Source organism: Hakea prostrata, chromosome 3 (assembly GCF_041222555.1).
Source record: "Hakea prostrata isolate BN-2017 chromosome 3, UWA_Hpros_2, whole genome shotgun sequence".
Classification (NCBI taxonomy): domain Eukaryota; kingdom Viridiplantae; phylum Streptophyta; class Magnoliopsida; order Proteales; family Proteaceae; genus Hakea; species Hakea prostrata.
In genome coordinates, this window is record NC_142602.1 from 62,355,637 (window position 1) to 62,372,133 (window position 16,497).

At 39.5% G+C, this 16,497-nt stretch overlaps 1 protein-coding gene and 1 pseudogene across 1 annotated transcript; both read right to left on the bottom strand.

Annotated features, from left to right (window-relative positions):
• Positions 1-2,173: 2,173 nt before the first annotated feature.
• Positions 2,174-4,543, bottom strand: LOC149022698 (alpha-L-fucosidase 3-like; annotated as a pseudogene).
• An 8,655-nt stretch (positions 4,544-13,198) lies between these two features.
• On the bottom strand, positions 13,199-15,111 carry LOC149022699 (MDIS1-interacting receptor like kinase 1-like). Its single transcript, XM_089147335.1, has 2 exons — positions 14,093-15,111; positions 13,199-14,006 (listed from the first exon to the last, which is right to left on the bottom strand). The coding sequence occupies exons 1-2, from the start codon at positions 15,090-15,092 to the stop codon at positions 13,600-13,602; spliced, it is 1,407 nt and encodes a 468-aa protein (XP_089003461.1). The 5' UTR covers positions 15,093-15,111; the 3' UTR covers positions 13,199-13,599.
• Between the last annotated feature and the right edge of the window lie 1,386 nt (positions 15,112-16,497).

Below are 16,497 nucleotides of genomic sequence, written 5' to 3' on the forward strand. Positions count from 1 at the left end.
GCACAGATGAGATCGATGACTTCCATGCTAGAGAGGATGGAGGTCGGACGGGAGCAGATGTATGAGAGGATGGGGTCACGACGGGATAGGATAGAGCATCGGGTGACTCGGCTAGCGGAGGAGTTCGGAGCATACGAGAGATCGAGAGAAGATCACCTAGATAGACTTGTACCCTAGGATTTCCATTTATGCATTTCAGATGTAATCGTTGTAAAAACTTTTGAAATTAATGAAGTTCATTTTGTTTCACTTAATTATTGTATATTATGCACCTTTCTTTTCCTTGCATTAGTGACATTTGTTCAAGTATAATTATGGTATGTTATTCTGAAATGTTCTGTTATGCCTCAAAGGTTAAGTTTCTAATTCAGTGTTCTATTATTCACTTCTAAGAGTAGAAGAGTCATTTCAGATCACTGACTCAGGAATGTTCAGTTATCGTCTTTTGTGGTTAGGATTTCCTCGAACATTGGGCTCTGATACCAATCTGTCACATCCTCCCAGCCGGTACCCCATCTGGCATACCCGAGAGTGTGATCCATAGCCCGAAGATCAGGTATCGAGTAATCAACCTCCCACATAAACAATAACATAATCATGAACAATCATAATGAAAGTGCGGAAGATAAACCATAGATCCAATACGGAAAGATTGAATCATAAATAAATCAGAGTACTAGATATAATCAGAGTGTCAGACAGATAAGTAAAGTGAGGCAAAAATCCCACTCTACAACCAGCGGAAAAGTAGCTCTAAAAGATAATAAACTAGACAAAAATCTAATCCCGAGTAGCAAGTACAATGGGTAACTAAATTGTTCTCCACTTTATAGACAACATCCTTATAAGTGTAAATTTGAGTAATAATTAGTTAAGCTTGACTGTCGAGTTGGATTGCCTGATCTAACTTGATTCAACTTAAAATAAACACTCTTGATGACCTCTTATGAGGTATAAGCTTAACACTTCTAGATCTTACTTATCTAAAGTCCGATCAAGTTGATTTTTTTAGGAATCTTTGAGGATAATGTAATCGTACTGGAGCCAACAATTTTCGTGTACTAGGTTTTGTTGATTTTCCGCCGGAGCAATCCACAAAAACTCTTTTGATTTAATAACTTTTGTAATTTTCTGATTGCGAAATATAATCTATAACGCGATACATTCCCAAATTGATGCTATCTTCGATTGGTAGATCGTCATTTCTAAATCGAAATGTTGATCCGGTATTCTTTTTGTGTTCGTATTTTGTCGTCGTCAGGAATACCATGCCAACACAAATGATTTATGATGTGGCGGGGGGCGGGGGGAATCACATCTCATTTTCGCAGACCTGTAATTCTCATTGCCGTTGAATCCACATCTGATCCAGATTCCCTAGATTCCCAATAATAGATCGAAACCTAGCCCTCCCAACGAATTACATACCCAAACCCTAACGTCGAGTCGTCTTCCGTGAGAAAAATCTTTTTTGTATCTCGACCCGAGAAATCCTATAATTCTCATTGTCCTTTGGATCCGTATCTAATCCAAAAACCCTAGAATCCAAATAAACGATAGTGACCCGGTCTTCCCGAGAAGAAAAAAAAAAAAAAAAAAAAGGTACAAAGGATCCCAATAAAGGATCACTACCCGGTTGTCCCAACAAACTACAAACCCAAATCCTAGAATCGGAACCACCGCCATCCTAGTAAGATACAAGCCTAAACCACAGGATCCCCGTGGAACAACTCTCCGCCAAAAACCCCGAGGCGAAGAATCCCAAATCTATCGGTGACCTCGTGGGCGAACGTACAACGCACACACACACACACACATATATATATATATATATATATATATATATATATATATATATATCTTCAACCGGGTTAACGGGTCGATCCACCGGGTAAACGGGTCGTCTTGTCCCGCGATAAGAAATAGATAATAAGAGCACTATCGTCGATTTTGGGGTTCCTAGTATGCCGTGGATTCGGCTGATATCTCTCCTCCCTCCCTTGCAACCAACATTATGTCCCGCATTGGACGCAATAAAGGACGTTTGCTCGGGAATATGGCGATGTATAAAGTTGTTTGGAATAATTTAGAGGAAAAGAGAAAGAGAACTTCTATTTATTCGTAAGGAGCATTATCGGAATGTTACAGCTACTGCAGACAAAACAATCCTAGCTTAGCCGAAAGTAGGGAACCCGACCAACTTTGCTTGCGGTGCAAAGGGAGAGGTCTTATTTTTACAAGCATCTTGCGGTGTGATCGGGGGGTGCTGTAAAGTACCACATGCTGAAACTGCTCGAATATATATTTATTAGCTGCCTCGGTTATGTGGCTTCCATCCCAATTAACTCGAACACCGGGTCACCGCATGACCCGATGAATACAGATTTGCCGCCCACAAGAACTGTCCGCCCACACCGCGTTCTCGGGGTGTAGTTGTACTTGCCCCCAATGCCACAACAAGCTCCGAGTAGCGGCTTCTGAAATCCTACAAGAAGCGAGAATTCAGAAGAACATCATTACTCTCCCAACCCCACGTTACGTATGTGTAAAAATATTCCAACAAATCTCCCGACCTCTCAGGTATTAGACGACTTACCATACTTATCACCCTGGCTGAAGAGGGCGTACTTGATTAAGTAGATGTCCACGTATGTGATGTGAGCCTCTGGAAGTTCGCTTCTCAGAACAAGGATAGCTTCCCACAAGAGCTTATTGAAGTAGTACCGATATTTTATTATATGTAGTCGAACAACCAGCTGCATCTAGATCAGATTCGCTCTTCACGGGAAAGAGTGTAAGGATGTATGCAAAGCAACCAATGGGACCGGTGTTATGGATCCAAAAATTCCTGCCTCCCAAATCGTACACTCGCTCGCAAATTAAGAATCGCATCCCCATGCTTAGCTCAAACGGGCGACATTTGGACTTGCCCTCTCAGTAACGAAGACGGTTTGGATAATATTAGTTACCTTAACACTGTCGGACAACTTGGCAACTACTTCAGGAAAATTAACTTCAAACACAGACTGGTTGAGGAACAGGACCAAAAGCAACATCATTTTGACCCATATCGAAGGTGTACGGGGCTCGAGCAACAAAGCCTTCCTCCGGTACGAAATGTGAGTAATTGGAACCTATCGGGTTAACGAATAAATGAGCAACTCATATGAACCAGACCAGAACAACCGAGTTTGCCTTCAATCGAGTAATTAATTACCTCTCGACCTGATTGCTTGCGATCTGCTTAGGAGCTGTCGGAACTGAGACACTTGCACGTCCAAGTCGAAGGGGCTTGGGCCGGGTGCGGTTCGGCTCCTAGTCGATGCTCTAATCGTAGCCTCCGATGCTGCGAAGTTAGCGCCACGGTAATAGTTGTTGTCCAGTGAATCAAGATATGCGGCGAGGAGCGGCAATCCGAGACTTTGAGCTGATTGAGAAATTCATAGTTAGTAACCGTCCCATTGCCCAGGGGTTAAAAGCGACGATTGAATAGCACGATAAGGTTCGCGCGTACCCAATCCCATTTAGTTGGATTGGGATTACACCGCTTAGTCACTCGTCGAGTTGAGTTGACAAGAGATGGCTACAGGTCCGCATGGAAACATCAACACGACATCCCACAAAGAAGGCAAAAAGGAGTTTCTTCAGCCCATTAACCCGTACCGTCTTAACCATCCAAAATATTAACCCCGTAACTTTCGGCCCATTTGAATCATTTAGGCCAGACGGGCTTGAAACATTCGAATCCCCTAGCCCATGGGCTTGTAAGGGCAGAAAATCACCAGGGACCAACTGGAGCGATGACAACCAATTCCTCATTCCTGAGACCTCGTGAACTCTAGGAATGGAAACGGGGCGGGTTAACTAGGGCAATCCATCAGAGCCCATGTCGAGTGATGTGGTTTAGTATGATGCCGGGCTTGATTACGGTTGTAGAACAGTTATAAATAGTGAGCCCACCGAATCAAGATCTGGATCAATCCCAGTCCCATTCGGTTCTGATCTAGATCGACCTAAACCATTCGCAAAACCATCCCCAGGTTATATCGGGTGGAATCTGGATCTACCTCTACCTATTGCATCCCATCTTAAAGCACTCTTTTTCTCTTTGTGCTGCAAAATTTTATAACTCTGGATCCACAGGTTTCCACTCAATTGCTTGTGAATCTAAAAGTATTATATACTATTCACAGAAAATCAGAATTCACCAAAAAAATCAGTAAACAAATAAAATTTAAAAAACGAAAAAAAGAGGAAAGTAAATAATGGATCAAAGGAACTTGAAAGTATCTCCTACCTATGAAATCAATGGTGAGCCTCCCATCACAAGGCCTGCCGGACGGCTTACGGAAAAATGTATCCCCATTCGGTGCGATGATTTGGTTGAAGACAATGAGAATCAGCACCGATATCACTTGTTTGAATCCCCAAAGTTGAAGAGCGCCGGAAAGCTGCAACCCAAACCCAAGGAGCCCGGAAGATTCGAAATCAGAATGGAAGACAAGAAGATAATACACAGTGGAATGCCATGAAAACGCAACATGTGGAAGAGACAGGGAAAGACTTGAAAGAGAATGACAACCAGGAGAAGAGAGTATACAATGTGGAGACGTAGCAAGGAAACAATATTTATAAAGAAGAGAAACAAGAGCATCGAACTGCTTGATACCCAAAAAGTGCTAAATGGAGTACGTTAACTACGAGGCGTTCTTAAACGGTTATTCGGCTTTACTAACGAGTTAAATACAATCTTTACCGAAATGATTGTCTAGTTATCAACAAATTTGATTTGACTTGATTTGTTGATGCTAGACGATTCGAAGCTAAAGCCGAAGCCTTACAGATTTTTGTTGTTTAATTAATAAGTTAATCGATTTAGTGTCCACCAGTTGATATGAAAATCTTGTTAGTTTCTACCATTATGACAAATTGGTAGTTACTGCCCGCAAAATGACGAAGGGTAAAGGCTGCCCTGCTTTGTCCATTTTCTTCTTACGAGTTTGTTCTTTAGTTTCAATAACCTTTACTTCTTGGTAAGGGTAGAAAACGTCAAGTCAATGATTAGACATAGGTATGTGGTCTGGTGGATTGGAGAAGCTCCTTTGACCACCCAATTAGATAATCACTAAAAACATATCAAAGGTTAGAATCCAATATATGGTGATTCACATTGTTAGAATGAGAAGACAATTTTGAAAGTCACAGCCAAAATTCGGGAGTCGGTAAATTTGAGTAATAATTAGTTAAGCTTGACTTGTCGAGTTGGATTGCCTGATCTAACTTGATTCAACTTAAAATAAACACTCTTGATGACCTCTTATGAGGTATAAGCTTAACACTTCTAGATCTTACTTATCTAAAGTCCGATCAAGTTGATTTTTTTAGGAATCTTTCATTTCTTTATGCAAGAACGAGTTTGAGGCTGCGAGAAGAGGATAAACCAAGAACAAGATCGGTTCCCATCCTTCGAAGGTGTTTTGTGTTTCGGATCTTCTCGAAAACATTAAGAAAGGTGAGAATTCTTTAGTCCTTCTCTTAGGCACAATTATGTGGACAACTCTCTTCTCTTTATTCGTGGATTTGTGATTGTGGGAGCATGTTAGATTTATTGTTACCCTTGTTCCATTGTTTTTAATTTTCCTTTCCTTTCTAGTATAAGAGTTAATGGTGCAATCCCTTGCTAAGGTTGATGCATTTTGACTCTCTCGGTCACCCACGGGTGATTTAGGAGAGCCAATTTGGGGCATTTTGATCTACTTCAAATTGAATCAAATTGAGGACACCCTTATGATCATTTACTGCCAATTAGCTTTCCCCAAAGTTTCATTTCATTTCAACTTCGAATCAATGGCGAAATTATAACTTTTAGCCGATTTCGGATAAAAAGGCGAGTTAAAACCTAGTTTTATGTTTGTGTTTTTATGGGAATATTTTAAGATATTTTTCTAAACCCAAATTAACTTCTTTTTATTTTTGTTAATCCTCTTGCATGATTAGGTTAATTATCCTTTTCTTATCTTCTTGTGAGAAGGAAGTATTGATCTTTGGAGAAAGGAATCTAGTTGGAAGGTGAGGAATAACTAACCACATTATATTTAATTAATTGTTATTATTTTGTGTCTCGGTTAAATATATAAATTGCTGTAATTTCTGTTTGTCTTACTATATTTGTGTGTCACTTTGCACGAAAGGAAGGTAAAACTATTATTTATGATGTTGCTCTTTGCTAGGGGTGTCAACGGTGTGGTTTGGGGCGGTTTCGGGCTGAAAAACACCTAGCCCAAACACAACACATTAGCAAAATTATGGTTTGGGGCCGGTTTCGGTTTGGTGCACTTTGGGTTCGGGCTAACTAACGGTTTGGGCCAATGGTTTAGACTCAGGTTGACTAACGGTTTATAGTGTGCAAGAAAAAGAACAAGAAGAAATAATTGACCATCCTACAACAAAAGCCAAAATTCTATGGAAAGCAAAGTTGCTATTGGTGAATTTCCATTAAAAAAATTCACCAATCCTATAGAAATCAAGAACCTAGATATTAAGTAGTAAAATGACTATTTGATCTTTGAATTTAGGCTTAATTTTTTTTAATTGTCTATACCAACTACCTAGTGGTTAATATAATGACTCAAATACTATTTAATGTAAAATTACAAAACGGGTTGTAAAATGGGCTATAACGAGGTTATGGTTCGGTTTCGGGTTGGTGCGAGGCTCCGCCACCCACCCTCAGCCCAAACACTACCCATTAAGGTTCGGTTCGGGCCTGTTCGAGCTATAACGGGCAGGTGCGATTCGATTTTAATGGTTCGGGCTACAAATTGACACGCCTACTCTTTGCCTCTAAATCTATTATTATTGTTATGAGAATGGAATGTAAATGTATGTGAAGGGAGATGCAGAATATTATTATTCCCTCTACTTTGTATTTTCCACTAAGGTTGTGGGTTCGCCTATTACCCTAGTAACCTTATGTGGTGCCATTAAACCCTATTGCAAGATTTATAGGTGTTTAGAAGTGTTGGGGCTAGGAATCCCTATGAGTACTACTACCCTTCCGGTAGGGGTATTGAAGCCGATTAACCCATGATGTTAGTGGCTGAGTCCCGTATATCGAGCAGGCCCCTCATCATCATAGAGAGGTAGGGTTGTATATAATAGATAAGGGCTCCTGGGTGCTTAAGACCAGTAACCAACCCGTGAGAGGACATGAAGAGCATCCTGTCCATTATATGTGGATGACCGCTGGGTTAAGGAATGGGATCCAACAGATGCCTCCATTGAGGATTCCATTCATAGGTGGGAAGGTATTGAACAAACAGAGCACTAGGCGTGAGGGAAGATATCTGGACCATATGTAGTATGAGACCGTATGACTTTGCACTGGGCTTAAGTTTATCCCTGACACGCCAGATCTTACACCAATGGTGATGTAAGAGAGTGGCAACTTGATCCCCAACCATGGCTCGATGAGACTTTACCCAACAGCCGTGGAGAACCCAACAAATGTGCTTTGGTGCCGTGAGGGAAGAGTGATGAGACCGCCTAAAGAGGACTGGTGTATGACTTAATGTGTGTCTACTTTAAATACTACATTATAGAGTTAGGAACCTCATATCATCACCATGCATTTATTTATTTATATTATTGAATACATGATTGTCTTATGAATTATGACATGGGAATTGGATGAATATATGATGTGATTGTTAGTTACCTCACTGAGTTCTATGAACTCATTTTATTTTGTTTGTTTCTTTAGACTGCTTTATATGTTATGAGGACCTCATTGTCGCTGAGGATCCTTTATCAGGTGGCATTAATAGGGTGAGATTGGAAAAGAAGTGGAGTCACATGACGCTTCTTGTTCGTGTCAAGACTGTTCTTATGGAGCTTCTTTTCCTTAGAGTTTCTTTAGATGACTTTCTGCTGCAACATTATACATTCTTTCTTTTCTTAGAACTCTGATGTTTTGTTTTTGAAAGGAAGTTTTGGATATTGTAATCCTTTCTTTTCATTCTTGATTATTAAATACTTGAACTTGTTTATTTCCTATCCATTTAATTTTACTTTATCATGTATGGTATGGAATTGTCAGTGAACCTAGATCTTGTAGTGTATCACCCCGACGGGTATTTGGGTATGACCAGATCCGGTTGGGTGGGTGTGACAAGACACATGGCGAAGAAGCAGATGTGATAAGTGACTTGCACATCATTAAGGGTGATGTGATTAATGGGCATAACTGTCAAATAACACCAGCTTTAAAAAAGCACAAACTTATCCAAACCTTGGAACTCACCAAGAAGATATTTTGCTAATTCTTAAGAAGTTGTTTCAACTTCCTAGACACCTCATGGTTTCGAAAACATTGGAGTTCGAGCAAAGTACTCTTCATGACAAGATATTGCCATAAAGATTAGGGGGCTAATGTTATGAACATTCCAATCTCTGAATCGGAATAAGCCACTTGAACCAGAGCCAGGGTTCAAGCTTGGGCTAGGGTGGTACAATAGGTGCTTCTCGAATAAGGCACTTCTCGGGGAGCTTTCCCTCAAAGAAGTTGTGTAATGAATGCCATGACGGCGACACACCACTACCCTTATGCGACTTCTCAGTAAATGTGGCGAGAGTGAGGAATTCGATATAATATCTATTCAGTATTCATTTCACCATTTAATGCACTAAGGATCCTTAATATCCTGTTGCGGATAAAGAAGCTTCTGACTCACTCTAAGCTCTCCTCGAGCCTTGAACCGGCACTTCATTTGTCATCCCAATTGTGGGCTGTGGTCACATCAGTATCAGTGTGACGCTGACCTTTGATTTGTCAACAAGATCTTCCAATTGCAGGACTATCAGACAATTTGGCTTATCTCTCAAGCCTCTTCCAGAAGTCATCTCCCCCCTCCATCTGAATAGATACACATCTAAGGCCAGTGAAGCGTCTACTATCTCTTGAGGTATGGACCAGCTATATAACACATCACTATGCCCGAACACCGGTAAGACTTGGATACTCTAGCCATTACTCTCCCGCAATTACTCCTAAGGAACATTCTCTCCTTCATCTTCTTGAGCATTTATTCCTCAAGAGGAGTCTCTGGTTTTCTTACCTGAACTGACTTAATCATTGGAGGTGGCTTCCCATCCCTAGAAGCGGCCCACTCTCACCATTGTTTTGGTCTCAGTAACCAAGTCCAGATCAGGAACGAACCAAGGAGCTAAGAATACATTTTTTACCTCAACAAAAATATATACAATAAACTGCTCATCAACATTGGAATGTGATCTAGACACATAATACAAAGATGACCCTTCAAAGAACTCAAGTGATAATCAGCTTGGATACCTAAAGTTTTAAGGAGCAAATTCAATTTCAGCTTCGATGAAGCTCTTTTGAACCGAAGCAGCTTTTTCAACAAAGACAATACTTTGCTAGTGGCATACTCATCCACACTACGACTGACTTTCATTTGTTCAAGCACTGGAGAATTGGCAAGGATAGATTTAGCTATTACCAAATCAACTTCTTTGCCAACAAAATTGTTAATAGTTACAACCAAGAGTTTGTTGAATGAAGACTCAAACCGATCCTTTACTTCTCGTGAGACCCTGTTAAAGGGAAAAGTGCAGAGTGCTTTTTATGTTGGAGCTGGAAGATCAAATAAGTTAGAGAAAAAAATAATGGGAAAGTTAAAAAGGGAAATTGAAGGTCTTCTACAAGTTACTGAGATGATAAGCTCTTCCAAGTTAGGGGGAGCTATTGAGCAAACATGTAGTACCTAAAACCTCCTTTGTGTCCTCCAATTTTAATGTTACATTGATTGTTGTCAAATGATAGTAAGTAGAAGGAAGCCTCCTTGGCACATCAGGGAAGGGAAAGGACTGTACAAAAATGCAAATAGAAGAAAGCATTTATGATTTTGTGCAATTGGTGAAATAAATAAAAAGATCCCAAAGGTCATGTTACCTGAAGAAAATATTCTCCCAAGCAAAGCTCTTCAATACCAAGTAGGAAGCCAAGAACATGGTCAAAATTGCAGTCTTCCACTTCGTCTAGATGAAGTATACATTTTGGCATAAAAGTTGCACAACTACATTTTTCAAGTCCTCAAGGCATGTATCAATGAATAAGTTTCCACAGATGTCCAAGTACTTGAGTTTGGATTGAAAAGATGAATATAAGAAAGATCATCAATTTCAACCAACGTCAATTCTTCAAGCTCAGGGCAGGAAGAAAGCAAACATTCTAATGTTTCATCAGAGAGAGTAGTAATATCCATGAATAACAAAGTTGTGAGACATCTAAACCCTGACGCTCGAAGTGGGATCAAGCAGCAAACCACTGTATCAATGGAAGATGTTCCATAGATGTAGAGGTATTAGAGTTTTTTGATTGCTAAGTTGAATATGAGTAGGACCCCTCAATTTCAGCCAATGTAAAGGTATTCTAGTTCAGCGCAAGAAGAAAGCATACATTCCAATGTTTCATCAGAGAGTGTAACATATTGTAAAAAAAAACTTGTGAGATGTCTAAAGCCTTTGAATGCCAACAGAGGAAGTGGGATCATGCAGCAATTAGGTGCTAGATCAATCAGGTGTTCAAAGGAGAATAAAGAAGGACGAAAACTATAAGGACAGGAGGATCCAGTAATTCGAATTTCTGGGAGGGACAAGATCCAGCTATTTATCTCTGAACAAGGTTCCAAATGATAACTAGAGACTTTAAATGTCAGAATTGGGCCACTATGAGTTAGAAGAACATGATTCACAATTTCAACAAGTTTATGGTGACCAACCAAATCAAATGAACTCGGTATACACTCATGATTGATTATGAGATATGGATTTGAGACCCATTTGTATCTCCACTTAGTCCTCACCAGGTCTCAAATTGACAGACTTGAAAATATATTTTCTAGCATACCATCTGGCAGATCACTCAACCTGTCTCGAGTCAAATTTGGAGTCATTTCCATCCTGCAATAAACACTTTATAATCCAAATTACATTTGTGATATTCGAAGGAAAAGAAAATACATGACAGGAGGCTAAGGATATCAATCAAGGTGTGGTTGAAATCTTTTCCTGTCATACAATGTGATGGGAATCTGTTTGTATAATTATCTATGGTGATGTGTGAATTACAAGACTTTACAAGTTTGAACCTGCACAAGAGTTATGAGTCCTAGTTTGTGGGTTGATGAAGCTGAATCACCTTTCTGGATAAGGTTTGGTTAGAGGTTGATTCAACGTAACATTTGAAATCGAATTTGTTATTCTTTTACAAAATAAGACATGAATTCTCTCAGTTTGTTTACAGATAAACAATAACCATATTGGTTCTCAGCATCAATTCTGGGTTAGGCTACTTATATATCTGTAAAGATTTTTCTCTCTTCTCAATAAAGTGGCTCATCATGTTGAAAATGTTTCCTATATTCTCCATAAAGATAGGCAGAAAAACAAGGAGAAAGATCATTAAATTGAATCTTTAAGCTAATGATGTTTTGCTAAAACTGGTAGTGTCCACCCATATTTCATTCCACCAGAGAAGTGCTAAGCCACTTGCTGTATTAATTGGATCAATAAGAAAGTAAGAACAGTAAGGGTTCTTCCTGATATTTTCAAATTTCACTTGATGCATTTTGCTTTTTCTCAGGGAATAAGGCTTTTCTGAGTAGAGGAGATTTTATAGAGCTTGAACTATCAAGGATTCCCCCAGAACTTAATAATTCTAGCTAATGATTTTCATGAACCATGGGGCCATATGATTTGAAAAAAAAAAAAAAAAATACTGAGATTCCACCTCATCTATATTTACTTAGCAATTCACACATTCTTCCATATGATCCTCTTCCTCCAAAGAAGACCAGGGTCTTTCAATGGAAATTGTAATGTAGTCCTGATAAATATCATTACTGTTTTCCACATTCTCCTCACAAAGTTTACTGGGTCATTCATTCTTTAATTGTTTTCCACATTCTCCTCACAAAGTTTACTGGGTCATTCATTCTTTAATTCTAAGCATCCATCAATGATGTATGCAATTGGTTTTTAAATTAAATATGTCTTTTCTCTAGCTTGAAGGTTGAATTCAGTTTGGTGACAACCTGACTCAACAGAAAAAAAGGCCCTCTGACAAGTACAACAACCCAACAGAAACCCAACTATATAGAATCATAAATATAGGTTACTGTGAACTTGTAAGTGATACATGAGATGTAATTGATACAAAAAAGTTGGATAGAAGATTGAAGCAATGACATTCTCCATATACTCTTTGTTTCTCTAACTCCCTTTTCTGTTTACACTTTTATTTCATTTTATATTTATATTTATATCATTATGACATGTTATCCACATGAATAGTCTTTCCAATGTTCAACTAAGGTCTGGAAATCTATCAATTATGATAATAGATTTTGTCTAAAAAATATGATTCATTTTCTTTTACTTTAATCAATTTTTAGTTCATCTTTTTCTATCAATCCTTTATTTTTATCTTTGTTCAATCTGAAATCAATGTCAAACCTCTCATGTTCCTTGCATAGGATAAACGTTTGTCGAAATACATATTATAGAAAATGAGTGAAATAAATAGGGGGAATCAGTTTGATACATAGGTCACTGCTTGACTTCGTTTTCATGTCGAAATGCACAAAAAATATTTAGGGTTATTCATGTTTGTTGCATAGGATAAATGTTTAACGAGGAAAAATTTTCTCCCAAAAGCCCATATTTCTTGGAGTGTGGTTGAGGCATAGTAGCAGTTATTTCTCTGAATTTTGACAGGTTAGATGATGTAGGAAAAATCAAAGCTCCTGCCCGGTTAATTGGAGGATTCTTCATTTGCCAATTTGGGAATCCATCTTAAGAGGAAGGATAGAAACAAAGAGTTTCTGAAGCTTGCACTTTTGTGTGGATAATTTTTAGCTCATCTGAGCTGGATCTTGGATTGAATTCCACATTGAACATCTTGATTCCATAAGATCAAATGCATGTTCTCTGCAATTTTTTATTCCTGATGAGTTGGATCATGAGAAATGGAGAGAATAACTCTGTTTTATGTTTGGATGACCATAATTCAAATTAATTCAAGAGAGGAGACTTCTATTAATTTTTAGAAGGATTCCTGCAAAATAGTCATGCTACATCTCATTAACAAAACAGCCTTTAATAGAAAATATGCTATGAATCTATCATTCAATTTAATGTCCAAACTTGTTACAAAAATACATGGAGAAGCCAGAAAGAAACATAAAGAGTTACATCACAAAATGGGAAAGGTACTCTAGGATAGCATGGTGAAGTCCTAGTTCTATGGTTAAAACTGAAAACTAAGGACATCACAAAGTAGAACTTTATTAAAGAAATCAACTAAAGGAAGAAGAAGAAAATTTGTAATCCTGCATCCCCTAGACCACACCAACCTGATTGATGATACATACATTAATGGGGAAACAAGGAGGAAAAATGGTAAGGAAGAGAAAAGTTACATACAAAGGGAGAATTAAACAAAAGAAAAGCCCTTTACCAAAGAAAGATAAAAATAAAAAGCCCAAAGAAAAGCCAAAGGCAACATGGCTTATGCTTCTACAGAGTGGTTACAGGTGAGGTGCTAAAGATTGGCCTATCTTTGATTGTATTTGTTGCAGAGGTACTGCTACTGCTTTTTCTCCTGGGCTTTGCCTCTCCGAGCATTGTTATTACATCTCTCATTGAAGGTCTATCCTTTGGAGACTTGGCAGTACATAGAAGAGCAATACGAAGGACTAGAAGCATCTCTTCTTGAACATGTTTGCACTGACTGCCTATGCTTGGGTCTAATGATTCTTCTAATGCTCTGTTGTTTCTGATCTTCCCACGGATCCATTCTACAATGTCAGTAGATTCTCCAAACTCAGGGTCAAGTGCCTTTTTTCCAGTAAGAAGCTCCAAAAGTACAACACCATAGCTGTATATGTCACTTTTTTCATCTACCTTCAGTGTGTATCCATATTCTGCCATGGTAGATGAGAAAGTCAGAAACAGAACAACCATAGAAAATGTAAGATTCATTATGGAGTTAGCAAACATGGTAACTTACCAGGAGCAATGTACCCATAGGATCCCGCGACCATTGATACTGTTTGGTTCTTCTGAACCATCATCTTTGCCAATCCAAAATCAGCAATCCTTGCCTCTAGATTTGCATCAAGCAATATGTTGTTAGACTTCACATCTCGGTGGATGACCGGAGGGTGGCAGTCGTGATGGAGGTAGGCAAGCCCATGAGCAACACCGACAGCGACATTATATCTGGACACCCAGTCAACTAACAACTTGCCGGCCTGTTGGCCATGTAATGCCTCCCCAAGGCTGCCATTTTGCATGAACTCATATACCATCATGACATTGGTGTCATTGTGAACATAGCCCAATAATCTCACTATGTTCCTATGACGAAGCCTTCCTAGGAGATTCACTTCTCTCACTAGGTCATCTGTGCTTCCTCCCTCCATATCTATATCAGCTCCAGATCTCCACAGTTTTTTAACAGCCACAACTGTATGTGGCCGTTGAATCTCTGCTTTGTAGACTATCCCAGATGCACCCATACCAATGACATTTGATTCCTTGATGCATGCTACTATGTCATTACTTGTGAATCCAAGTCTCTGGAATGCCATCAATCTCCAAGGCCACTCTCCATTGCCTATTTCAAATCTTTCTCCAAAGCAGCTTCCATTGAAATACCATCTCTTGTACAATCTTTGCCCACCAAAAACTGCAAATCCGATAGCGAGAACAGCTGAAATTCCAATAAGCCATCCTGTAATTATGTGTTTCATGCGCACCATCCTTCGGCTAGATGACTTTTTTGGGTAGCTTCGAGAGCATGGAGGGAGTACTCCACCACAGAGACCTGCATTGCCTGTAAGGTCATCTGGGCTTATTGTCCGCAGAATGCCATTGGTCGGTATGGGACCCTCAAGCTGGTTATAAGACACATTGAGCATCTCTAATGCTGGTGAGCTACCAAAGTTACCTGGTAACATACCAGTTAGAGAATTGTTGGAGAGATCAAGAATGGCTAATGTCGCCATCGTTGCAAGTTCTGCTGGTATCTCTCCTGTGAGCTAATTTCATCTATAATCATACCGCTGCTTTGGATATGATGAGGCGAGCATGCGAGGGTGAGTTAGTGCGATCTGGTCCGACGAGATTTGCCCATGAATTTCGTCACCCTCAGCAGTATTCAAGAGTGGAAGGCGAGCCTGAGATCTATGTTTGCATCAGAGGAGTGGTTATCATCGGTTGGATCCAACTAAGTTTTTTTTCCCCCCTCTCTACCATTTGACAAGTTCTTAACTTATTATATATTTATACTATGAATATCTAGTATGTAGTATTTATTACTAACTTAATGTGTTTGTGATAATTCAGTACAAGTAGTGGGCACACTACACAAACGACGATCTCGTCTGATGAGTTTTGGAGGAATGTGACGATTGTGCTGGAGACCTTAGATCCCATAATTAAGGTATTGCGTATGGTTGATTCCTCCCTGGGGGGGCCACTATGCCACACATTTATGCAGCCCTTGTGCAAATGGAGATAACAATCCGAAGAGCTAACCCCCAGAGGTTGCACCGCTTGCTTGAATATTGTCCACGCTATATGGACCGTTCATTTAATGCATCCGATGCATAAGGTGGGTAAATAATTAGTGTAGGTTATTAATTTGTAACTTGTCGTAGATATTAAGTCTTTAATTGAGAGTTTGTGAACTGTGCAACCTATTAACTCAATCCCAAATATCAGTATAGTGAAAATTTGGGGTTGAGGTCAGACTTGCTCAATGCTGTTATGCATGTTATCACGAAGTTGGAGCCAAATTTCCACATGGAGGTTAAAACTTAGTACTTGCTTTTTATTTGTGAAAGAATTTAGCTAACCCTCAATACAAATGATTGTAGATCAAAATGTTTAGGGATGCACTGGGTGTGAAATCTAGCCCAAACCCTGACCCGGAAACCCATTTGTTTGTAGGTCCGAAGACCCAAAGTAAAGGTAGAAGGCAATTGTGGGTCATCTCAGTGGAAGACATGGTGTTTAACCCAAAACCCATGGAGATTGATGATGGAGTTCCCTACTTGGAAACCTTGTCAGAATTGGAGAAGAAACTGCACCTTGGTGTTGAGGAGCTTGGTTGATGGACTTGAAGCCTAGTTGGACATGTTTTGGAAGGTCCCTCAATGCTAGGTAAGTCACTTGTTGAGTTGGGAGAAGCCCCATTGAAAAATTTTAAGGTTTGGAGCTTCATTTCCCTGTTTTGGTCTTTACTCTCGGCATGGGTCGATCACCTGGGTCGATCATGTTGAGCAACCCACAGTGATAGGGGCTTAAGTATAAAACCTCTATTTTTAGGTTTCTGATGGTGTATTTAATAGAACTTCGTGGTAACCAGCCCTACTTTGTTCTAAAGCCTCTGGAGAACGTGGGAAGCCT

Coding starts and splice junctions, on each gene's coding strand:
- LOC149022699 (XM_089147335.1), bottom strand. CDS start 15,092: ATGGCGACATTAGCCATTCTTGATCTCTCCAACAATTCTCTAACTGGT. Junction 14,007..14,092: donor CTATGGGTACATTGCTCCTG/GTAAGTTACCAT, acceptor CTACCATGGCAG/AATATGGATACACACTGAAG.